General features: G+C 54.8%; 2 protein-coding genes across 4 annotated transcripts in view; one reads left to right on the top strand and one right to left on the bottom strand.

The window, feature by feature from the left end:
• Positions 1–6,017, top strand: part of CHRNA5 (cholinergic receptor nicotinic alpha 5 subunit) — a 45,474-nt gene extending 39,457 nt beyond the window's left edge. For both annotated transcript variants that reach the window (XM_032341844.1, XM_032341845.1), the window contains exons 4-6: positions 909–1,018; positions 2,523–3,354; positions 5,413–6,017. In XM_032341844.1, coding sequence (XP_032197735.1) covers positions 909–1,018; positions 2,523–3,354; positions 5,413–5,574 — 1,104 coding nt within the window. In that variant the 3' untranslated portion in view covers positions 5,575–6,017. The remainder of the gene's footprint in view (positions 1–908; positions 1,019–2,522; positions 3,355–5,412) is intronic.
• A 2,135-nt stretch (positions 6,018–8,152) lies between these two features.
• CHRNA3 (cholinergic receptor nicotinic alpha 3 subunit) lies at positions 8,153–24,125 on the bottom strand. Of its 2 annotated transcripts, XM_032341843.1 has the most exons (7): positions 23,919–24,125; positions 22,348–22,487; positions 22,194–22,238; positions 21,151–21,260; positions 15,778–16,789; positions 14,838–14,892; positions 14,210–14,544 (listed from the first exon to the last, which is right to left on the bottom strand). In XM_032341843.1, exons 1-6 carry the CDS (start codon positions 23,995–23,997, stop codon positions 14,881–14,883), a joined length of 1,398 nt encoding a protein of 465 aa, XP_032197734.1. In that variant the 5' UTR covers positions 23,998–24,125; the 3' UTR covers positions 14,210–14,544; positions 14,838–14,880. The 2 variants fall into 2 exon arrangements, with proteins under 2 accessions (XP_032197733.1, XP_032197734.1); XM_032341842.1 differs by lacking the exons at positions 14,210–14,544; positions 14,838–14,892 and adding an exon at positions 8,153–9,240.
• Between the last annotated feature and the right edge of the window lie 469 nt (positions 24,126–24,594).

Here is a 24,594-nt window from a genome sequence, read left to right as displayed (position 1 = left end):
GAAACCATTGAGAAGAATGTAGTGTTTGAGCAAGACCTGGAGGAAGAAAAAGAAGCCGTATGAGTATCTGGGGGAGAACTGACCCAGGCAGAGAGGAACAAGCACGTGCAAAGGCCCTGTGGCTGGAGTGTGCCTGGGGTGTTTCAGGAGGAGCAAGCCAGCCAGTATGGGTAGGGATGAGTGAGCCATGGGGAAGGAGGCGTGTATAGAAGAGGTCAGAGAAGCAGTGGGAGGCGTTTAGTAGGCACCTGGGCTGGTGTCGGGATGGTGGTATTTACCTGGAGTGAGATGGGAATGGGGGATGAGTTACTCTTACAGACAGAGCCCTTTGTAGAAAGGACTTCTCTGTCTTCTGGGCCATCAGACTTACGTCCTCAGCTGCTGCTGTGTCCTTCCCTTCGGTCTTTCTTTATTATCCCTAATTATAACACCGACTACCAGTTCCCTGGCCCTAATTCCTAAAAGGCATGCCTCCTTTTTCGGGGGTGCAAGTCTTAACATGATCCCAGAATGTCACTTTGTGGAGGTTGGACAGGTTTTTATATCTGTGGAGTGTGTAATAAATCCAGTCCCCCTGCAGGGACCAGTCCAACCAATGACAATAGAGCTGGAAAAGAGAAAGTCTGCCTAAACCTGGTCCTTCCATGCCCATGGCTGCAGCCCTGAGCGTGGTCACTGGTGGGGGAGGAGGTGCCAAGCAGAGCACGGGCCTCACCTGTGTTGCATGAGGACCAGGGGCTGTGCTCCCATGCTCTCAAGTAAGATGTGGAGCTGAGTGTTCTCTGTGGCGAGCAGAGATGCTTTCTGTGTCTAGAACTTCTGGATTTGGTAAAAAGTGTAGCTTTTACTACTCTTGACCATCGATGTCATTGGAATTGGCAATTGAGGCCATTGTCTTTGTTCTGAAGGAGTGGACGGACATGAAATTAAGATGGCATCCTGAGGAGTACGGAGGAATAAAAGTTATACGCGTCCCTTCAGACTCTCTCTGGACTCCAGACATTGTTTTGTTTGATAAGTAAGTTATACTCTAAATACCACTTTGTGTTTTTAAAAGGAAACACTTGTATTTTTATGAGGCACTAGTAACTTTTCTTCTCTTGGAACATTGTTTAGCTCTAAGATCAAATGACTTGATCCTATGTTTTTGTGAACCTGCACGTAGGCTCTGTGGGTCCTCTCCTTTTCTTGGTATATTGTTTCCTGATTGTGAACACGTTCTTTGGTTTTTAAGACTTGTAGAGCTTCTGGGAAGTCCAGGGAGGTGTAAGGAAGTGGGGGGGTCACCTATAATAACCCCATCATCCCTGCACTTGGAGGCAACGTGCACAGTAGCCGACACGTACAGTGGACTCACTCCGTGTCTGGCTGCGTGCTCTGAGCCGCTGTGCTTTATCAATCCCGACTGTCATTCGGGTGGCATTGTTGACGGACAAACGGGGACCGGCGTTACAACCTCGGCCACGACCCCACAGTTTACCTGTGTCCGAGTGGGCTTCTCACGAGGCAGCCTGACGTCAGCCTTACCCTCTGATTCAATAGACTACGATTCTGCCAGATTACCTTCCAGATTTTGGGGTTATTTTTTCAAAAAAATAGTTGAAGTTCTACTTTATGTTCAAATAAATTTTGCTTCTAATTTTCTTAAATACTGCATTGGAATTATCCCTTGATGAGGGGCGTTGAGTCCACTCATCTCCACGGGCATCCTACTTCACTGTGTCTTCAGGATGGTTCTCACTGGGGGAAAGGATAATTCTGGGATCGAGTTTCAGGTTTTCTAGGACCACCCATGGCAAATCTGGAAATTTGAGCTTCTCCTAAAACACTTTGTGGTATTTGCAAGAAGGCGTTTGGCACGAAGTCAGAGCAAACACTATGCAAAAATACCAGTCTTTAGACACCCTTTCCTTGCTCGCTTCTCCGCAAGTGAAGAGGGAACAAGGTGTACCTTCTCAGGACACAGCTCCCTGGAGTGTCCTGTACTCCGGGCAGCTGAAAACACGTTTGCATAGGCATGAGTCTAACAAAAGTCACATGAGTTTTAAGATACAAGAAACTAGTATTTCAAAGAAAGCTTATGTCGGTTGACTTCTCCAGGATGTGAGTTCCCGGGGTGGCAGAGCTCGAGAGGCCCACAGGCTGGCGTCCAGTGTTTGTGACAGAGGGAAGAGCACTGTGGGGGAGTCTAGGCACGTGGAGTTGGGCTCTGGCTGCTCTCTGATTGTTTAAATAGCCCAGTTGTAGTTCACAGGTCAGGTGAGATCTTTCAGCCTCTCAAGAATCAGGATGCTGGGAAGTCGAGCTGGCTCGCCAGTCTTGGAGAGGATGTGGAAGGAGTTTGGCTCCCGGAGGGTCCCGTGTTTGAGGAAGATGGACTTAGAACAGAGTCCCCGTGTCTCTGGCCCACTCATCTACAAAGTGTCTCGTGTTTTGGCACAGGCTTTCTTTCACAGAAGGCTCGTGAAGTGCGGGTTTGGGCTGTCTCATCTCTCACTGTCCTGTACGTGTGTGTGTTTCAGCGCAGACGGGCGTTTCGAGGGGGCCAGCACAAAAGCTGTCGTCAGGCATGACGGCACGGTGACCTGGACACCACCCGCAAACTACAAGAGTTCCTGTACCATCGATGTCACGTTTTTCCCATTTGATCTCCAAAACTGTTCCATGAAGTTTGGTTCTTGGACTTATGACGGATCACAGGTTGATATCATTTTGGAGGACCAAGACGTAGACAAGAGAGACTTCTTCGACAACGGAGAATGGGAGATTGTCAGCGCCACGGGGAGCAAAGGGAACAGGACGGACAGCTCCTGCTGGTACCCACACATCACGTACTCCTTCGTAATCAAGCGCCTGCCTCTCTTCTACACCTTGTTCCTTATCATCCCCTGTATCGGCCTCTCCTTCCTAACCGTGCTCGTCTTCTATCTCCCTTCCCACGAAGGGGAGAAGATCTGTCTCTGCACATCTGTACTGGTCTCTTTGACGGTCTTCCTGCTGGTCATCGAGGAGATCATCCCCTCGTCTTCCAAAGTGATCCCTCTGATTGGAGAGTACCTGGTGTTCACCATGATTTTTGTGACGCTGTCCATCATGGTCACCGTCTTCGCCATCAACATCCACCACCGTTCCTCCTCAACACACGACGCCATGGCGCCCTGGGTCCGCAGGGTCTTTCTGCATAAGCTTCCCAAACTGCTCTGCATGAGAAGCCATGTGGACCGGTACTTTGCTCCGAAAGAGGGGACCGAGGGCGCTGGGAGACCAGAGTCTTCTCAAAACCCACTGGAGGCCGCGCTGGATTCCATCCGCTACATCACCAGACACGTCACGAAGGAGAACGACGTCCGGGAGGTCCGTGCCGTGTGGTGTTTGCGATACATGGCTTTTTCTGTTCTGAGTGCGGGGGAGTAAATGGCAGGACCTCGAGGGGACCCTGATGTCGAGGGCCACAAATGTTGAGGCACTGTCCTTAGAAGGTCTTTACTGGAACTGGCTTCATCAAAATATCAGCATCAGGCCACCTCTGCCCCCCTTGCTTCTCCGTCCCCCTGGCCACTCCATCATTATCAAGAGTGACAATTCTGCCATGATTATTTTAATTCTATCTTCCATAACTTTGTGTCTGAATTCTGTGCTGATCTGTCGGCACAGCTCGGCACGATCATTGATCAGAATTTGTTTCATTTTTTAACCAATGAGCCTAATGGAGGCTTTATAAATATAGCCAAGATGTTTCTTCTAGAATATATCCTTTTGTTGTTCATTTACAAGAGAATATCAGTGAAATTAAAAGCAGTAAGGTATTCTTGGGTGTCACATATGCCAAAGTGTTTATGTGAAGTTTAGTAATAGTGCTTAATAACATGCTTAATTTTTTTAAAAATAAAAATTCATGTCAAACTTTATTAGGGAAAATAACTCCCACTGGCTTCTTACTTAAGGTTAATATTTAAAGTAAGGATTGAACATGAATACATTCTACTAATGTGATATGAGATTGAACTTTCAAAACATCAAATTTCAATGTCACCATTCTTACTCTTTTTTTAAAGATTTTATTTGTTTGTCAGAGCGCACAAGCAGGGAGAGAGGCAGGCAGAGGCAGAGGGAGAAGCAGGTTCCCTGCTGAGCAAGGAGCCCGATGTGGGACTCAATCCCACGACCCTGGGGTCATGACCTGAGCCAAAGGCAGAGAATTAACCCAATGAGCCACCCAGGTGCCCCACCATTCTTACTCGTGTATAATATTTTTAAATCTAGGAATATAGCATTTTCATAATTGAATTTACTTGGGACAGTCCCATTAAAATTATATGAATTCTCATTTCTAAAGCTTCTTTAAATGGAAAAATGTCTAGCAGGTGTGGGAAGAAGCATCAAAGTGAATCTGGTAAAATCACAGCCCTCCCCCCGGAAGGAGTATAGGACATAGATATCGGAAAAACGTGTAATGCTTGTGGATTTGTAAGGTTTCTATTTCATGATTAGTATGATGAGTTATGAGGTCTGAAGCAATCGATGGAGTCTTAAAACATATAAATGTTAAGTCATGATTGGAATAGAGACGGAATTTAATCTGCAAAGGGCTGTGTGAAAGGACCAGCACTCATCCCCTGGAGTCAGTAAATGGATTTTATTTTCGGGGAGACTTAGACAATCAGTAGAGTGTTTATAGCCCCCTGAAGTCCACATTGTCCCACACCTGGGGGCAGAGCTCCTGTAGGGGACCTTGTGCCTCACAAAGGTAGGGGCAACTTCTGGTGGTCAGGGGCTGGTCTCCCCTTGCCCTTCCTCTGAGGTCACTGAGAGCTGCTGAGCTCCCTCCCCGCTTAGGCTGTGAAATGGGATGAACTGAGGTCCAGGCGAGCAGAGCTGAATTCACGAGTTTGGATTAAAATGGCCCGCAGGGAATCCAAAACCAAATAATGCAGCTTGTGGGGCAGGGAAGAAGATTCGGGACTGCCCAATAGCTATTATTCTGAAACTTTTAACTTGGCTTGAAATTAATTAACCTCAGGCTGGGCTCTCTTCACAAATTAAAATAAGTAAGCACTGCTGGGCAAGAGTAAGTAACAGAAATAACTATAGAAAAAGAATCAGAGAGGTTTTTTTTAGTTTATCTTATAATAAATATTCAAGTAGTATATCCTGACTTTACTAAACATCTGTCAAAATATGCCACTTGAATATATTACAGATCAACTTGTAATTTAATAGCGTGTGCAGTGGTCCTGCAAGCTCGTGGAGACTGTACGCGTCCCGAGCTCTGAGCACAGGGTCCTTCACTGTCACACAGTGGGGGTGGGCTGCAGAAGCTGGTCTGGCCTCTAACTCAGTGTGTAATATCTTGATTATGCAACTTTCAGTCACGTGTTAAACGTATGTGTGTTTTTTCTTCTTCTGCAACAGGTTGTTGAAGACTGGAAATTCATAGCCCAGGTGCTGGACCGGATGTTTCTGTGGACTTTTCTTCTGGTTTCAGTTGTTGGATCTCTTGGGCTTTTTGTTCCTGTTATTCACAAGTGGGCAAACATAACAGTCCCGGTTCACATCGGACAGGCAAGCAAGTGATGCCTCCCCCTGGTAGGAACTTAGTTATGAAAGGCACGCATAGCTCTGTACCTATCACCGTAGAAAATGTAAATTGTGCTTGAAATTTGATGCCAGTTTGATCAGACCAACAGCAGCTAGCTCTGGTTTACCCTACCAGATTGCCCACTGGAACACTTCACCTGCATGAGTGAGGCACCGGCTCAACATCTGATCTAGAAATAGCGACCCCGTATCTGAGCCGCACTAGCACAAACCCGGCCTTTGGGTCCTGGCAAGTAAGACCAGCTGCAGTCACAGGGGTGCACGCTGCTTGACTGTGTCTGAAGATGGATTTCAGAACTACTTCTGCATTTGGTAAAAAGCGCACATTTTAAATCTCCCTGTCCTCTACCCGCATCTCATCTTTGGCATGGTGGCCCGCGGCGGTGGTAAATGAGCCAGGTACTTGGTGCCGTGACGATTAAGTGTGATGCTGATTTTCTAGAACCAACGTTTCAAAAAAATGAAAAAGCGGGAATTCCTTGAAGGCTTACTTTATTTCTTAGATGCTTTAACTGGAACAATTACAGTATTAACTATTTTCGTAGCTTACCGTCCGTTGTAAAATCATACAATAGACAACTCCCACGGACATGCACGAGTGTCTCCTTAATAATTTCGACCCCCTTGTTCACATTTCCCACAATAACCACCTTCTGCATAAATTGTAGCATTTCTGTACCCTTCACCTTAGAACAGTCCTCTACAATGAAGTGAATCTCAGTTTTAAAACTTAAAAACACCAAACTGCTGTGGATAATACCAAATCATAGTAGAAGCCATCTCCCGCAGGGAAAGGTGGATTCTAACCAGGCAGAAGCTCATCGTTACGTGTCCAGAATGTTTCGGTTTCTCTCTCGTCCCAGCAGTAACAGCGCTAGAGCCCTGCAGGTGAGAGGGCTGGGAGATGCCATGCGGGCTTAGCCCTTCACTGCTCTCTCGTGTCGGATGGGCTGTCGCCAGTAAACGAGTGAGATTCCCTCTCTCGTGTCGCAGTTCACCGACCGGGGAGAGTAGGACAGAAACCTGGGTTTGATGCATGACTCCAGGGTCTCAGAGATCAAATGCCTTGTTTACGGTGAGTAACCGTCTGAGGGCGTCAGTGAGCAGATGGGCTCTTCCCTGTCTCACTGTGGACACACATTCCATGTCCCTCAGCAAGTGAACATTGGGTTTGCCAAGTTTAAACTGCCCGTTAGCTAGCTTAACACGTTCACTCCCTAATTCCTCTCTGGTCTGCATTCCTGCTGTTTGTAACTTGTATGAGTAAAGTTTAGAGAGATCTTCATTTGACTTACTGAAACACAAGTCAGCACGGGCTGCAGTTCTGTCGGTTTTGTTTTGCATAGCCTAAACATCCAAACGACTAGTGCAAGATCAAAACGGTCTCCGTGAACCCTCGTCTCCTACCAGCAGCCACCCAGACTCCAGCCTATGGTCCAGGAGACTCGCTTCTAAATAATCTGTCTCAAGCAGTGGTTCTCAATTGGGTAGTTTTGTGCTCGAGGGGAGACTTCATTTTTTGAGACAGTTTTGGTTGTCCTAACCGGCAAGGGACTGGGGGTGTGTCACTGGCATCTACTGGGCAGACCCCGGGGGGGCCATTAAAGATCCCACAGTGTCCAGGACAGTCCTCCCAGTGCAGTGACGCAGAATGTCACTGGTGCCAAGGCTGGGAAGTGCTATTGCTGAGGTCCATCCACTGTGACCGTGGGAACAGCTGCCACCTCTCCCAGTGGCCACTCAGGCTGCTCTGGGACATGCGCGGGCTCCATGGTAGAATTACAACCCTCAGAATCTTGGGAACCGGGTGGCGGGGGAGCGGGGTGCAGGGTCAAAGCCAGCGGGGGTAGGGCTGCTGCTGAGAGAGCACGACACTTGGAGCGGGCCGTGGGCTGGGGAAGGAAGCCTCAGGAAATCTGCTGTGAACCGACCTAAGCAGACATGCCGGGGTCTCGCTTACACCTCCTCCACCACCAGCAGGAGACAGTCTTCCTAGTTTGGCCATTTTCACACGGTCTGTGATACAGCATACCGCCCGACACTGCAGAAAAGCTGCAGTGATGTTTGATGTTTCTTTTTTTTTTAAATTTTTTTGAAGATTTTATTTATTTATTTCACAGAGATCACAATCAGGTAGAGAGAGAGAGAGAGAGAGGAGGAAGCAGGCTCCCTGCTGAGCAGAGAGCCCGATGCAGGGACCCTGGGATCATAACCTGAGCTGAAGGCAGAGGCCCCAACCCACTGAGCCACCCAGGCACTGCTATTTTGACGTTTCTTTACCAGAAAGCCAGTTTAAATGTTCACTTATCTATAATAAATACTCTTGACGTTTTTCTTGCATGAATCCCTTCTGACAAAATGAAGACAACGGGATAAGTAATCCTTGAAATGCGAGATCCAACGCTGGTAGCTCGAGGACAGAAACCATGAGAAAGAGCCTAAATGTAAGACTTCTTGGAGGCAACAGGACGAATTCTTTACAATGCGGGATTTGATGTGACTTTTGGGATATCACACAAAAGAGCATAGGTGACAAAAAACTGACAAAGTGGAATTCATGAAAATTTAAATCTGTGCATTACAAGATGTTATCGACAGAGTGAAAAGTCAACCCGCGGACGGGGAGAAAATATCGCACATCACATGCCATATAGGAGCTTAATAACCACGATACACAGAGAACTCGAACTTAAGGACTGAAATACCCAAACAACCCTGCCCCAAGTGGAAGAGGACCTGAGCAGACACGTTCCCGAAGGTGCCGCACAGAGGGCTGAGAGGCTCGGGAGGAGATGCTCAGCCTCATCATTACGTAAATGTGAATCAAAATGGCAGCGAGACCCCGGCTCCCATGCAGGAGGACGGGGGCTGTCGAAAGCACAGGGAGCGAGCCCTGATGGCAATGAGGCCAGCCAGAGCCCCAGGGGCGCGGGAGACAGTGCGGCCACTGTGGAGAGCCGTCCAGTGCTTCCTCAAAAAATTAAAAATAGAATAGTTCTACCTCAGGGCCTCTACCCCAAAGAACTGGAAGCAGGGTCTCCCAACAGATCCCTGGGTACCCACATTCACAGCAGCGTTGTCTGTAATGGCCAAAATGCGGGAGCCCCTGGCGTCCACTGACGGATGAACGGATACGCAGAACATCCGCTCATGCACCAGAGTATTGCTCAGCCGCGACCAGGAAGGACATTCAGACACCCACCACCATGCGGACGGGCCTGGAGGGCATTACGCTCGGGGAAAGGAGGCAGTCACAAAAAGAGAGTATTGCATAATTCACTTATATGGGGTCCTCAGTCAAAATCCTACAAACAGTGGCATGGGGGTGCTGGGGAAGGGGGCGGGGGGCTCGTGGTTTCTGGGATGAGGAGGGTCTGGAGGTGGGGGTGACGGCTGGAGGTCCTGCACTGAAGTGGGCGCCTCCCAATGATGGGCACAGGCCACATCCTAGGGGAGCGACGTTTCCCACCAGAAGGAACAAACGCGCCCCATGCCCAGGCTGGTCAGCTGGCCTCATGCCTCGTCCCTCGCCAGCAGAGGCTGCAGGAACAGCCCTGCCGTCCCCAGGATGCACACCAAGATGAAAACCCACAGGAAGATGCGATCAATGACCATGGCCACGTACTTCCAGTCATCCTGAATCTGAAAAAGAGAAACACACATCAGGAAAGCAGAAAAAATAAAGCCCGAAGGGCCGTGGAGGGAACCCACATCCAGCGGGAACATCGAGTCAACACGTTGCAGCGGCTGAAGCCATCTGACCTCCCAACACAAGAAAGCTCCTGCTCCTAACACCGTCTGCAGACATCCACCAGTCCCAAGTCTCTCTCCACGCCCTGCGAGAAACGGGCATGAAACACTCATGTGGAGTCTGTTTTAAATCAGGAACTTCTTGGGGCACCCGGCCGGCTCAGTCGGTAGAGCGTGGGACTCTTGATCTCAGGGTTGTGAGTTCAAGCCCCATGTTTGGTGTAGAGCTCACTTAAACAAACAAAACAAAAAAACCCACAGAAATTTCTTAATGTACACATAATCTATTTCTTCTTTTTTAGATTTTATTTATTTATTTAAGAGAGAGACTGAGCATAAGCAAGGGGAGGGGCAGAGGAAGAGGGAGAAGAAGGCTCCCCGCTGCGCAGGGAGCCCAATGTGGGGCTCCATCCCAGGACCCCGGGATCATGACCTGAGCCAAAGGCAGACGCTTCACTGACAGAGCCACTAGATACCCCATAATCTATTTTTTCCTAAACTGACTTCTAATTTATAAGGTTGGTAAAACCAGTTCTTTGACCTGTGCCTGTGGGAGGGCTCCTGGACCTTGTTAGAAAAGCTAACACAATCCAACCATCACTTACCATTGCTTCCAAGTACTGTTCTTAACCCGTTTTAGATACTAATTTCCTTTCAGCATCTGTTCCGCCCATGAAACCAGCACATCAGGGCCAGGCTGGCGTCTTCCCCGCGGCCCCTCCCCGGGCCCACCTAACCAAAGATCCTCTTCCACCATAAGGCCTGAGCACCACGGACAGGGACAGGCTGGAAATCAGACGTAATTGCTGACAATAAAGTAAGAGGCGGAAGAAAGAGCAAGACTAATTGCATATAACACAGCTTCGGTTCGGGCTTGAAACAGGAAGGAGAACCGCATGTTAATTACAGTCCTAGACGGCTCCACAAGCAAGGAAGCCGTAATTGAATTGAGGAAGAGAGAACCCATGAATCAGTGGATTTTGAAGAAATAATCGCGTAATCAAGAAGCAGCATGTGATTCAGTAACCGAATTAAGTGCACGGAAATGGGCTGGGGCACGAGAACTGTCGCTCCCATCGTGAGCAGCACGGGGGGTGCTCTTGAAGACATTAGGCTCAGCTACAATTAGACGTAATGCTCTGGTTGCATTCCCGGGACCCAGGCTGTGGTTTGTAAGCGCCTCAAATACAGAACAGACCCCCGGATTCCTCTGGTCCCTCGGCCAGCCGAACGCCCCCAAAGGCTGTCACAAGGCAGAGGCCGGAAACACAGACTTGGAGACACTTTGGTTTCAATCCCAGAGTCTGAGAATTTGGGTCAATTACGTGACCTCGGTTTACCTTGGTTTCTCCGTCTGTGACATGCAGGTAAGAGCAGTACTCACCCTGTTGACTCCCGCCACCCCCCCGCCCCTCCCTCGCCCCTCCCTCGCCCCTCCCTCGCCCCTCCCTCGCCCCTCCCCCGCCCCTCAGTTTGTTTCCTGTTCAAGAACCTCTTACAGTTTGTCTCCTCCTCTGGTTTGATCTTGTTTCATTTTTTCCTCTATTCCACTATGATCTGTTCTGTTCCTTAAATTCCACATATCAGTGAGATCCTGTAACTCTTCTGACTGACTTGTTTCGCTTGGCATAATCCCTTCCCGTTCCATCCCTGTCCATGCACATGTGAGTGTTCATCCTTTCCGATGGCTGAGGAAAGTTCCGTTGTGCTCATGCATTCATCTGTCATGGACATCTGGGCTCTTACATACTTTGACTACTGTGGACGTCGCTGCTGTAAACACTGGGGTGCAGGTGCCCCTTCGGATCACTACATCTGTGGTTTTGGGGTAAATGCCCAGTAGTGTGATTGCTGGTTGTAGGGCCCCTCTCTTTTCTACGAGTGCTGGGTGTTAAAGAGACTGAACTCTGAAACTAATAACACACTCTGTTAATCCACTGCATTTAAATAATCAAAAAGGACAGGGCTCCCCTCGGGGGCGAGTGGGATGACTTGCGGGGTGAGATGAGGTGGGGCACGTGGTCCTTCCAGGGCACACAGTCCTTTGTGGACAACACCTGCTGGGATTCAGGCTGAACAGACACCCGACCCTTCTCCAACTACACGTGTTCCTCTAACGTCTTGGTGGGCTTAGCCTGGTGCAGGAGAAGGGGATGTGGGTCTCACCCAGGAACACACATGGGCCGCACAAAGAGGGGGTGAAAACTGGCGTTAGGTCTGTTAAAGTCTGGAAGACACGATGACGCGGGGTGGTTCGTGGAAACTTTGGAACTACTGACAACAAAGAGGCGTCAGACAGAACGGGGAACTGGCACAAGCTCTTGGCTCGTTCTGCCAGCCGGCCCTGGAATGTCCCTGAAGCCAGAGGAGCCTGTAGGTTAGGGGCTGGCCCGGGTGCGCTGGGGTGGGCGGGCGGAGGACAGTGGGCCGGGGACAGCTTTGCGCCGTGCTCTTTTCTCCCTGAACGCTCTGCCTCTTTTCAGACTGTCCACTCCCTGCCCAGAGATGCAGCCTCCTTGGGAGCGGACGAGAGCCTGGTGGAGGCGAAAAGCCAGAGGTCGAGATGTCCCTTAAGTGACGAGGTCATGCAGAGGGAAAGAGGCACCTTTGAAGGGTGGTCTAGTCCATCCGGCCTGTGGCCACGTGGGCACTTGCCCAAACAAGCTGCAAGGATGGCTGACCCATAAAAAGTGAGTTTTCAGACCTCAATATGCAGACTTAGCCATTCGAAAGGAAATTCACATGACAGGTTAAGGATTCAAACAAAACAGGAGATCCGCAGAGATGACAGAGTATTGGAAATGTGAAGTAGAGGGAGCAGGGCCCCAGAAGAAACAAGTGAGACAGACAAGTCAAGGAAAAGACCCAAGAGATGGGACAGTGAGCAGGAGGGGACCTGCGAGGAGGGGTGGGGGGGGCAGGCAGGAAGGGACCCATGAGGAGGGGTGAGGGCCGCAGGAAGGAGGGCACCTGTGAGGAGGGGTGGGGGGCAGCAGGAAGGGACCCATGAGGAGGGGTGAGGGCCGCAGGAAGGAGGGCACCTGGGAGGAGGGGTGGGGGGGGCAGGCAGGAAGGAACCGGTGAGGCGGGGTGGGGGGCGGAGGGCAGGAGGGGAGAGGTGGGGGCTGGAAGCACAGGCGTGCAGTTCAGGGAAAGAGGCACAGGGAGAAATCGACACAGAGAACTGGGAGCCCCTGAGAACGGAAGGTGGACGTTCGGGGCAAGCGGTTGGTGAGAATGTCGGTCTAGGAGAGACCCGCACACACACCCCGGTCCTGGTGTACAGATTCCAGAGGCTTCTGCACGCAATCTGCCAGTCAGACTAATGGGGTCAGGCTCACTGAGAACTGCTCACCAGTGACACTGAACCAGTAGTACCTTCTAAGTGTTTAAGGAAAAGAACTTCAACTCGAGAATTTTCGAGCCAGCTAAACTCCCTTGAAAATGAGAGTTTTAACATTTTGAAGCCCCCAGGCCTCTGAAGTTTCCACTGTCAGCCCTGGAGAAGGCACGTGGTGCAGGGAGAGAGGGGCAGGAGGACGCCCCAGGATGCACCTCGGGTGAGAGCCTGGTGTGGGAAGCCGACTGCATCCACCCCTCCGCCTCCCCCACCCAGCAGCAGCCCCGGTAACATCCAGGGCGGCTGGGCAGCAGAAGGGCCGAGGGGGGCAGGGAGCAGTTGGGGGTGAGACACGGACGCCAGGCGATGCTGCGGATCTGACTCTCAGACGCACAGCTTCCCCGAAACGAAGGAAAACAGAAGACACGGCTTTCCAAGCAGCCACGATTCAGACTTCACAGCACACAGCACAAACTCCCGGAAAAAAGAAAATAAATGGAAAACATACAAAAAGATGGCAGAAACTGAGCCTTGACACGACAGTACCCACAACACGGGAATGAATAAGGCACGGATCAGAAGGGAGACGCTGGAAGGCGGGGGTGTCCGTCCACACTGCGCCATGACATCACGCACACGGTGCGTCTGTCTCCAGCTGTCAGAAGACAAGCTGTCTGCAGACTGGCAGCTCAAGAGGATCCTGGCCTGGGTGCGCCTCCCAGATCGAGAGCAGGCAACCACCAGCTGCGAACTGTGCCGTCAGCAAAGAGCACCTCCGAGGGACCCCAGGCTCGAGGATGACTACAACACCCCCTCTTACAAGCGGGAGCACACGGTGACCCCCGTGAGCGGCTCGGGGAAGGGAGCCTCCTTGCCAGGGTCACCAGGCCTTCCTGTGCCGTGGGGGCCAGCACAGCTGAGACTGGAAGCCCAGCCCTGTGGTGAGCTTCTGAGGGGGCCAAGTGCACCCAGAACTGGTGAGGCCAATCCACGGACCCGGGGAGTGGGAGCCTCTCTGGAAAACTGTGGATCACAACCCAGGGGAGGGAGGGCCCCTCCAGGCAGCTCTTGTGTCCTCAGCACAGGGCGGGCATCCTGGCTCCCACTGCCCGCTCATAGGCTGCTGTGCAGTGGCCTGTGGGCCAGATTACTGCCATATCTGGAGAAACAGGAGAGCCAACAGCCGGTCTATAGCCCCTGTGGCAATGGATGAGCAGAGCTGAGCCATGGTTGCCCCTTGCGTGTGCCTCCCACTGGCCGCTAATTTATCTTCTGGGCATTTCAGTGGCAATTTCCCTTTTAGTAACAATTTTTAACAGAGTCCTTTTTTTAGAAAAGATGCTTGTGACACTCTAACACTTTGTATGGTGCCTAGTAACTTTGGAATTGAGTTAATTCCTTTCTCTTTTTTTTTGAAGATTTTATCTGTTTTAGAGCTAGAGCACAAGTAGGGGAACAGCAGAGAGAGAGGGGGAAGCCGACTTCCCGCAGAGCAGAGAGGCCAATGCGGAACTCGATCCCAAGACCCTGAGATCCTGCCCTGAGCTGAAGGCAGACGCTTCACAGACGGAGCCCCCTGGGCGCCCCGAGAGTTAGTTTGATAGCTCGACAGAGGCTTGAGTACGAGTACTCAGATTTCAGTCCTTATGAGGTCTCTGTTAACGGAAGCTGTGTCAGGCGGATGCAGGAAGGGTAGAGTGCACCTGCCTGGGTTGTCAGTGTTGGGGCCACAGGCTGTCACGGATCAGGTACTTCCGCTCCAGCAGCTGCTTCAGCTGAAGCTAAAGGGGAGCTTGACTTTGTGGCTCAACGACGGGTGAGCAGGAGGCCCCGCGGTGGCCGTGGCCATGGCAAGCTCACCACTGTGCAGGCGGGTGGGGCGCAGGACAGTCGGCGGCTGCGGGCTCCCTCCTGTCTCCTCCACTGTCCCAGGCGTTCGGAGTGGAACACGAGAGGCTCTAGCCGCTCCGCACCCGTGTTAACTGCTCGCCATGCGTCCGGGGCTGGAACGACCCGTTCATCAACTCCCTGCGATTCAGCAAGTCAAGGCAGAGCCCGTTCCCGTGAAAGCAGAGTTTCTTACAAAAGCATTGTGTGTGGTTCTGACAACCCTGGGGATAAGCGCAGGGTCGGGGACCAGCACACACGTGCTATCGCTAAGTGTAAAACGTCCCCTAATGCTCACGTCACTTCTAGTGTGAGATCTGCGGAAGAGACAGGAGCTCAACCAATGAGAAACAACAAGCAGGAGAGGTCACCTGGATCCCTCACAGAAGACAAAGGGGAAAGATTCCCACTCGCTTCTCAGCAGGGAAAAGCTCATGAAAACGGCAACAAGGCTCTGGTTCACACGCATTGGGGGAGGGGTATGCAGCCACGGAAACGCACAGACGCCGCCTGGCGGGGGGATGACCCTGGCCGAATGCCTGGGGGACCTCGCAGTGCCCACCAAGGAAGTTAAAAATGCCTCCCTGCAGAGCTCAGTTGAGAGCCGCGGGCGCGCATGTCCACGAGAAGACGTGCATGAGAGTACGCGTGGTGCCTTCCTTCCCAACAGCCCCGAACTAGACAAGCTGCGTTGGCAGCACAGGTGACATGGGAAGCAAACCTCCAAGACATTTTGTTGAATGAAAGAGGTCAGCTGTGGAAGGGTGCGTGCCATGGAAATCCATCTAGATGAAGGCCAAGGGAAGGTAAAGCTGATGGACATCAGGAGGTCGGGGGTCCCTGGGAGGGGGCCTCAGGAACACCCCACATCCTTACTCAGCTCGGGGTTACACGGGTGTCCACGCAATGCAGACTCGTGTGCACCTGACATCTAAATGGGGCAAGCACGCGGTCGGAAAGGGAAGTGAGTATAAGCTCAGCTGCTGGGGCCACGTGGGGGCCACGTGCTCGCAAGCCAGCTTCCGGCTCTTCTCTGCACCAACCGCCCGCCTCTGGGGCCGCTCGCCTGCTGGGAGCAGTGACGCCACCCATCCAGGACAGCCGCCTGGTCCATGGAGAAGCTGGTCTGAGCTCGGCCGCCGACCCCGGGCCAAACTCGGGCCCACCCTGCCCATCCGCCCCAGGGAGTAACGGCTTCTTACCTCTTTGGCGTCATTTTGTGCTTTCATGTTTTCCGCAATGTACCTGACACTCTGGACGGCTTCTCTGACTTCCGGTGACAGCGTCGAAAGGGCCAGCACGGCGTGCACAGACTCCGAACTGGAGCTTCTCGGAAGGTTGGCGCTGAAATTCGAGATTTTTATCCTGCGGTGGTGGCACTGGCCGCACGTCCCGTCCTGGCAGGGACAGCCTTCCTTGCCGCCTCTGGGCTCCACGCGGCTGAAGCAGTTGAGATTGGAGAGCTCGGCGTTGCAGACCGGCCTCGGATTCTGGCCGGGGCCCTCGCCGCTCGCCGGCCTGGTCATGAACATGACCTTGGGGAGCAGGTGCAAGAAGATGGTCTTCACCCAGGCGGGCATGGTGTGCGTGGTGGGTGTTCGGTAGTGCACGTTGAGCACGAAGACGGTGATGACGATGGACAGCGTGACGAAGATCATCGTGAACAGCAGGTACTCGCCGATGAGCGGGATGACCAGCGAGGTGGACGGTATGGTCTCGGTGATGACCAGGAGGAACACGGTCAGCGAGAGCAGCACGGAGATGCAGAGCGTGACCTTCTCGCCGCAGTCGGACGGCAGGTAGAAGACCAGCACGGTGAGGCAGGAGATGAGCAGGCAGGGCACGATGAGGTTGATGGTGTAGAAGAGCGGCAGGCGGCGGATGTAGAGCGAGTACGTGACGTCGGGGTAGATCTCCTCACAGCAGTTGTACTTGATGTCGTGCTTGTAGCCGGGGGCTTGCACGATGGCCCACTCGCCGCTCTCCCAGTAGTCCTTGAGGTTCATGGAGGAGCCGATGAGGACCAGGTCGATCTTGGCCTTGTCGTAGGACCAGGAGCCGAACTTCATGGTGCAGTTCTGGTAGTCAAACGGGAAGTAGGTCACGTCGATCCTGCACGAGCTCTTGAAGATGGCGGGCGGGATCCAAGTCACCTCCCCTGTGTACTTGACGAGAGCTTTGGTCTTGTCGTCCACCTGGAAGTCCCCGACAGCACTGTGGAGACAGGAGGGCGGTCCAGGGTCACGACCATGCGCTCACCTAGGCCTGCTTCTCACACCGCCGGCAGCGGGTGCTGGGAACTGCTTACGAGACCACGCGGCAGGAGCGCATGCCGGAGAAGGTCGCCCAGGCCACCACCCGCTGACCGACGGGGACACCGCGGCCCAAGCCTGCATCCCCCCAACTCCAGGACATGTCCCTAGTTCGCTCCACAACTGTGAGTCTGCCTTGATATTTACTAAGATGCTTCCAAAGGCCCGAAAGAGATTGTTTCCCCTCTAAAGAAATGGGGTGAAGGTTGTCCCTGAGGCGGGACACCTGTGGGCGTGTCTGCTCCTCATTCTGGTTTAGACCCATCAGCCCTGCACTCATTCTCTGGTGCGCACCTGCTGAGTGCACGTGGGTGTGTAGGGCCAGGCAGTGGGGCCGTGAGATGGCAGGGGGCCCCTCCTCCCACCCGGAGCCCTGACAGCTGGGCTCACACCAGACGCAGCCTGCGACCCTGCTCTCCCGACACGTCCAGCCCCGCTCCGCTTGAACAGTCACGGGTTCTGATGCCTTGTCTTTCAGACCCTGTGCACAGATTCCTTTACCTTCCTGCTATCCGGCCTCCCCGGCTCTCTCCTTTCCCCTCTGCACGCCCCACCTGTCCGCACAGAGCCCCAGGGGCGTGAGTCCTGCATCTGAGAGTCACAGCCGTGGCCTCGCCTGGGGGCCCTACTGGTCTCGAGTTCTGAGTTCTGCACTGGAGGAATCCATACCCTCTAGAAGGAGAGGCTGCACACCCGTCTGCCCTGAGGGCCACAAACAGGACACACTTGAACGTCTGGGGACAGCTGTGTTCCGTTACTTAGTGAGAACATGTGGACACAGAAGGGACGTGTCTTGCTGGTCTCTGTCCCACCTTCCTTGCCTCCATGAAGGCATGTGATGGCATCGCTTCTGGAGGACACAGGCCACTGCCTCCCTGTCCTCGGGTTGGCCGGTCTGCCCCACAGGTGCCCTGCTGGCTCTATTCATGCTCAGCCCCAGGTCACCCGCTGCGCACCCTGTTCTCACAGGCTCCCCCTTGCTCCAGCTCCACACAGACGGGAGGCAGGGAGAGTGGGCAGTGTCCACGTGGCCCTGACTCATTCTCCCAAAGAACCCATGGGGCCTGCTCAGGGGGGCTGAAAAGACCCCAGAAGAACCTCCTTGCCACATCCCAGGGCCACAAAACATGGGGACAGAGGGGCGCCTGGGTGGCTCAGTGTGTTAAAGGCTCTGCCTTCAGCTCGGGTCATGATCCCAGGGTCCTGGGATCGAGCCCCGCATCGGGCTCTCTGCACGGCAGGGAGCCTGCTTCCTCCTCTCTCTCTGCCTGCCTCTCTGCCCACTTGTGATCTCTGTCTTTCAAATAAATAAATAAATAATAATACTGTTTTAAAAAAAAAAAAAAACATGGGGACAGAAAGGGGCCTCCGGATCACGGCGTGTAGGCCCACTCCCTTCTCTGTGAACGTGTCCACTGGGAGACAGCCACGCGGTCTACTGTCTGTGGCTGGGGCTGCTTTTGGGTGATGAGGGCAGAGGGACCGCAGCTGGGACCACCGCCACCGCTGGGACCACAGAACAGTCACTGGCCAGCCCTTCCTAGCCACTGCTGTAGTCCAGCGCCTTTGTGAAGAGGATGCTGACGGTCAGACTGCGGGCTCCCGTGGAGTGTTAGCGGCAGGGCCTTGACCCACTGGAGCCTGGCGCACGAGTGAGGGGTCGCTAAACCACCCACGTGCCCTAAGGTGAGCTGGGGGGCAGTGATAGCCGGGGGAGAGGAGTTCTCATGTCCCAGGGGCCCCAGACATAGAAACCAACAAGAAGCACCTGCCCCTCCAGAAAGAGGCCCCTGCTCTCTGTTGAATCCTTTGCAAGGGGAGCAGTGAAACAGGGGGCCTGTGGCTTCGATTGTGGGAAGAAGCAAGGAAGGGCAGGGTCCATGGATGGTCTGCAGGGACGGCCATTGGAGCTGGTGTGGGCTCGAGTCTCAGATATTCCCTAAACTCCCTCCTGAGCGGACAAAGACCCACACAGAAAAATGCTGCTTAGGGTAGGACCTAAGCTAAATGGGGTCAGAAACAGGTGGAGAAGAGAAGACAGTTTATAGGTTGGAGAAGCAGGTGTCCAGCGGGGGCCACGCTCCGACCCAGGGGCCTGCCGACACAGACGCTCTCGAGCTGGCGAAAGGAGACGCCCACCCACCCTGTCCTCAAAGTTCAGCAAAGCCACTATCTCCACAACGGCCACAGGGAGGGGAGTGCGAGACTGAGTAATGTGAATGACCAGATCACAAGCAGGGAAGGCACATCCGGAAGGACGGCCCCGGGGCCGGGGAAATGGACGGTCTGGTGTGCCCAGCAAGAGGCAGGAAGGGAGCTCCGGAAGCGGAAGGAGCGGTGTAACAGGAAGAAGTTAAATAACCCGGCTGGACAGCAGCAGGTGTGTCCAGAGTTGGCAGCTGAAGAAAGAATCACAAGAAGAAAAACCGCCTTTGGAGCAAAGCCTAAAAGCAACAAGACGGCGTCGAAAGTGCGGTCGCGGGAGTGAACCCGGACAGGACTGAGGTCGACGTCTGACAGAAATGGGAACCCCAGAGAAGCATCCAGAGCATGGGTGGACTTCCGATGCACGTGCAAACGGAGTTCCTGGAGTGAAAAATCAAGCAGCGGAACACATCTCACGTCCAGGACTTGGAAAGTCGAGACTTATCCCATGCGCCTCCCCAACAACAGGACTTCACAGACAAAGGGAGGAAGTGTCCGGGCGCCTGAGCTGGGGGAACAGCCTCCTGCAAGGCCTGTGCTCCCTGGTCGCCCTGGACGGTCCCGGGTCAGGTCGTGGTCCTGTTGTGTGTGGCAGTGGCCCCTGCTGTCTACCCGAAATCACCCGATTTCGCTCACGTAGACAGGCGTGTGATTTCCACAGAGACACTTCTCAGCATGTTTAAGACTGTGATGTGAGGAAGGTCGCAGGCAAGGGTTTTACCTCCAGTTAAGCTTTACGCAAAAAGACTACAGTGTGTTAGGAACGTGTGAGAATGTGGGGTGTCTCGTGCCCACGAGTGCTGAGGGTCCTGTTAGAGAAGGAACTTCAGAAAACAAGGAAACCCCAGGGGAACTCTGGCCTGAACTTGTCGAAGACATTGCTCGTGTGTCAAAATGAAGAGAAACTCTCCACAGAGGGACCAGTTCTGAGAAACTCCAGCCGTAACCCAGAGAGAAGAGCTGTGTGGGTTCCTCTAGAACCTATTTTCAGTTCCAGATCCCAGGAGAATTCCTGACGCTACCTGCTCCTCACCACGTCTGATGGGAAGCAGCTCACGGTGACCAGGCTTGTTAGACTCACAGCCTCCGTCCTCCAGCTGTTCACCCGAGATGGCCAGCAAGAAAGCAGCCCTGATATTCGCACCATGAGATTAAAATTTCTGCACACTTTCTTAATTCCAGCTCAGCAAAAATTCTCTGCACCCTGGCCAGCACCCCAGGACCCTCTCTCGGTGCTCAGACTTTGCAAACCGGCTGAGTTTATCTTGTGTTCCAGTTCCGTGCAGACTAAATTTACAAATAGAAGTTGCATGAAAGAAAAATTTATGGATATATTCCCTTGGGAAAACAGAACAAACAAACAAACAGTGACAACTTGCTTCACCAGAGATCACAAAATGGGACTCAGCCAAAATACAGCTTCTTCAGTCCTAGTAGTTAAAGCTTATTAGTTTGTCCTAATCTGGCACAAAAACCTAAATGCAGAATGCTTTGAATTGTTAAGATTAGATGAACTCTGTACCAAGTGCTTTTCTGAGAAATGCTTCGTGGCTGAAACGTGGTGACTTCAGAGAAAAAGCACAGAAGCAGAAATGCTGCTTTCTACACGCGGAGAATGAACTAGGACACACCGCAGGAGCCCATACATTTGCCCAGTAACAGAGCTTCGCTGCGGGAGCATCAGGTTTGGGGAAAGAGGCGGGTGTTGGAGGTGCCATGAGGGGCAGGTGGAGAACCCGTGGGCCCGGAGTCAGCGGGGAGGGTGAGGCTCCCCTGGGTCCTGACCTTTGGAAGGACCCTGTCCTAGCAAGGGCCTCGGTGGCTGCGCCCCCTCCCTGGCTGCCTCTCCGGTGGGCAGCTGCACACCTGGAGGTGATGGGTGATTCCTGCACCCACCCCCGGGGTGCGGTAAGGGGCTGGGGTCAGGGTGGGTAGCTCCAGCACCGGGCATACAGCAGGTGCTCGGTAAATCCCCGTGGAGTTCTCCCATCCGCGAAGCCCTCTGGACAAGGTCCCGGGCAGGGCCCAGGCTCGGGCACATGGCTGCCCCGCGCTTACTTGTTGTAGAGCACGATGTCCGGCTTCCAGATCTTCTGCGCGGGGACGCGCATGAACTCCGCGCCGTCGTAGTCGGAGGGGTTCCACTTCAGCTTGTAGTCATTCCAGATCTGGGGGGGGCAAGCGGGGTGGGCAGCGGAAGGACGCGCACGGTCTCCTCCCTCCCCCGCACCTCCAAGGCACGTCCCTGAGCCTGTTCTGGCGCCCATGCCGGCTGCGTGTGCAGGCCGCCTCCGCCGGCCCCAAACCGACCACCAGGGGTGGCTGCTAGTGCAGGCCAGCTGCATGCCGCAAGTGCCTGCTGTTCACATCCTGAAATGGCTCTCCAGGAGCTTCTCCACACCCGTCTGCACCGCCCCAGCCCAAGAACAGGGAGCTGATGATCCACAACCCTCCGCCAACTCCAGGTTAAGTGGGGTTGGTGTCTGAAGGTTCTGGGGAAGGAGCCAGGACACCCCCGGGGCCCAAGGAGCATTCAGGAACACAGGCTGGGGGACGGGAGGACAGGTGAGGCTGTGAACAGGTGTCCAGTGGGCACCAGACCCTCCTGCCTCCCCAGGCTCTGGGGCACGGGAAGCCTGCGTGGGCGTGCAAACGGCCACATTAACCCACATTAACCCAGAGTTATCTGTCCAGAGCTGGACAAGGCCTCCTGGGGCCTATGGAAGCCTGTGTCCTTGGCCTCAGTCTAAAGAGGAAAATCCAGAGCCCTTGTTTCTGTTTTACCAGAGAAAAGAGCAACATCTGATTTTACCGAAGGACCGATTTTTGGCAAGAAGGGAAGGAGGTGGGCTCGGACACTAGCCTGGAGTCAGGGGCCGGCTCTGGGCCCAGGTCTGTCTCTGTGTGACTGTGGAGCTGTCTCCCTCTAGGTGACAACCTGTCATGTGTGACTTGAGGGGCCAACTTCTGGGGGGCCCATGCAGCAGCACAGGTGACCCCAAGCCCTGGAAGAGACCCCTATTTTTGGGCTTTTCTGGGTGGCACAGCAGAGACTGCAGACACCACCAGGGGGCAGCAGTGCCTGAGGTCCGCTCACTCACTTGTTTGAGCCACAGGTTGGTCTCCATGATCTGGTTGACTTCGTCCTAGAAGGAGAGACAGGAGTGGACGCCTGAACACAAACACCCGGCTGGTTCTGGGAGAGGCTCTGCCAAGCCCCGCACCCCACGCCCCAGTCGCGGCTCCCGCACTCACCACCTTCACCAGCTGGGACATGGACACCTCAAACTGGATGATGACTGGGTCGGACACATTGGCCACTGGCCGGATGATCTCGTTGTAATCCTCGAACAGCCGCTCAAACAGACGGTGCTCGGCCTCGGAGGCCACGGCCACTGAGGGAAGGACGCCACGTTTCCCTGCGCCAGGGACCCCCTCACCCCACCCCGGCACCCTCATCACCTGCTGCGGGGACCCTGTAGCGCCTCGAGTTACAGACTGGGAAACTGAGGCCCTCCAGACACAGGAGGTCACACACATCCAGGGAGACAGCATGATCACAAGCCTGGGCTGGAGTTTGGATAGATCTGGTGCAAATCCTGCCAGACTGCTTGGAAGCTGTGTTAGCTTGGGCAAGGGGTTCAACCTTTCTGAACCTGACTTCCTTTACTCAGAAAACATCTTTTTATCTGCATCCACCCCAGGGTTGCAGCAAGTGAAGGGCTCACGGTAGCACAGAGAAGGGCTCACCAATGACCCTACCTCCAGTGTTCACACGGGGCGGGGGCCTCACCTCCAGTGTTCACACAGGGCGGGGGCCTCACTCTAGTGTTCACATGGGGTGGGGGCAGTGCAAGTCGAGCCCACCTCTACAGCCACTCCCAGGATGGACAGATGGCCAGTGCCTTTTCAGGGCGCGCCCCACCCCCTCCCCCTTCTGCCTCCCAGCCTGTAGGAGGCTGCAGCCGCCCAGGACTCCCTAGGGGTTTCCCCACCAAACCTCCAAGAAGCTGGGTGTCTGTGTGGCTCCCATGATCTCGGAGTGAGCCCCATGGCCAATCTCAATCTTTTCCCAGCGTGGTCAAAGTTACCTCCCTGAAAGGGGTAGGGGGATCCCCTTTGTTCCCAGGCCACACCCTAGGCGACTTGAGTCAGCCTCTGCCCTTCTCACTTAGAGGTCTGAGGACAGCGCGGCCAGGGCAGGAGGGGAATCCTTGGGGAAGTCTCACCCAACTTGCCCGCATCCTGAAATGGGGTCTTGCCCGCTGTCCCCTCCCAAACACATCAGAGACCGCAGGCAGGGGCTGCTGAGGAGCGCAGGGACTCGGAGTGCTGGGGTCCCCAGCATCAAGGGGACAGAAACGGCGCCCCCCTGACCGACTCCCGGTGTAGCCCTGACGAACACCCGGCCCCGGGCATCCGTCTGCCCCCCCCCCACCCGCCTCCAGCGCGGCGCGCTCCTCCGTGCGGCTCTGGCCAGCGGCCTCCTCCCGGAGACCCGGCACCAGGCGCTAGGCGCGGCCCGGGTCGCGGAGAGGCGAGCGCGCGGGAGCGGAGGACGCGCCGGCCCCCAGCCTCCCGCGATGGCCCCCTCCCGTAGGTGGCACCGGCCTCAGTTTCCTTATCTATTCCTAGAAGGAAGGGGTAGGCGGGAGGCAGACAATGGAACCGACGACCAGGGCGTCGACGCCCGAACCCCGGCCCTCCCGGCTCTCGCCCAGACGACTCGGGGTGGAGGGGTGGCCGGAGGGGCACCCGGGCTCCCCGACGCGGCCGGCGCCCCTTCTCTGCGCCCCCCGCCCGTCCCTCCGGTCCCGCGCCGGTACCTGGCGGCAGCACCAGCAGGGGCAGCAGCAGCAGCAGCGGGGGCCCCGCGACCCCAGCTCGACGCGGGTGGGCGCCCATGCTCGCGGGGAGTGCGCGGCCGAGGCGCAGGCGGACTCCGCGGCGGCTCCCGACGCAGCCCGCCGGCGCAGAGCCGGACGCCCGGGCGCAGGGCGCGGAGCCGGACGCTGGCCCCACCCGCCCGCGGGGCGCCGGAGGCTGGGCGGGGGCGGCGCTCGGAGGGGCGGGGCGTGCGGGGCGTGCCGGGCGTGCGCGGCCTCCCGGCCGCGGGGGTCGAGCGCCCCCGGAGCGCGCGGGGATGGGGAAGAGGGGCTGGTCCAGCGGGCCCCGCGCTGGGGACCTCGGGGCGGCTGGGCCGCGGGAGAGGCTCCCACACACTCTCCGAAGCGCGGGATCCTGACGCCGCTGAGTAAGTGCGAAGGGTCTCAGGTGTGATGCCGTGATCGCGGGGTTCGTGTTTTCCTTATAGTTTGGGTAGGCGGAAACGGGGCCCGCCGCCCCTGGGTGCTTGTCGAGGCAGGAGGGGGACCTGCGTGTTTGCCAGACCGCGCTCCTCTCCATGGGTTTGAAGTGCTCCCTGATTAACAGGGAAAAAGAAACTAAGGAATGAGGCTTGGAAATGGAGCTGCCGCATCTGCACCTGGGGCGTCCCACGGC

The sequence above is a fragment of the Mustela erminea genome, chromosome 5 (genome assembly GCF_009829155.1).
Source record: "Mustela erminea isolate mMusErm1 chromosome 5, mMusErm1.Pri, whole genome shotgun sequence".
In the NCBI taxonomy this organism is placed as follows: Eukaryota; Metazoa; Chordata; class Mammalia; order Carnivora; family Mustelidae; genus Mustela; species Mustela erminea.
The sequence above is the reverse complement of the archived record's forward strand: the minus strand, read 5'-3'. Positions and strand labels throughout refer to the sequence as shown.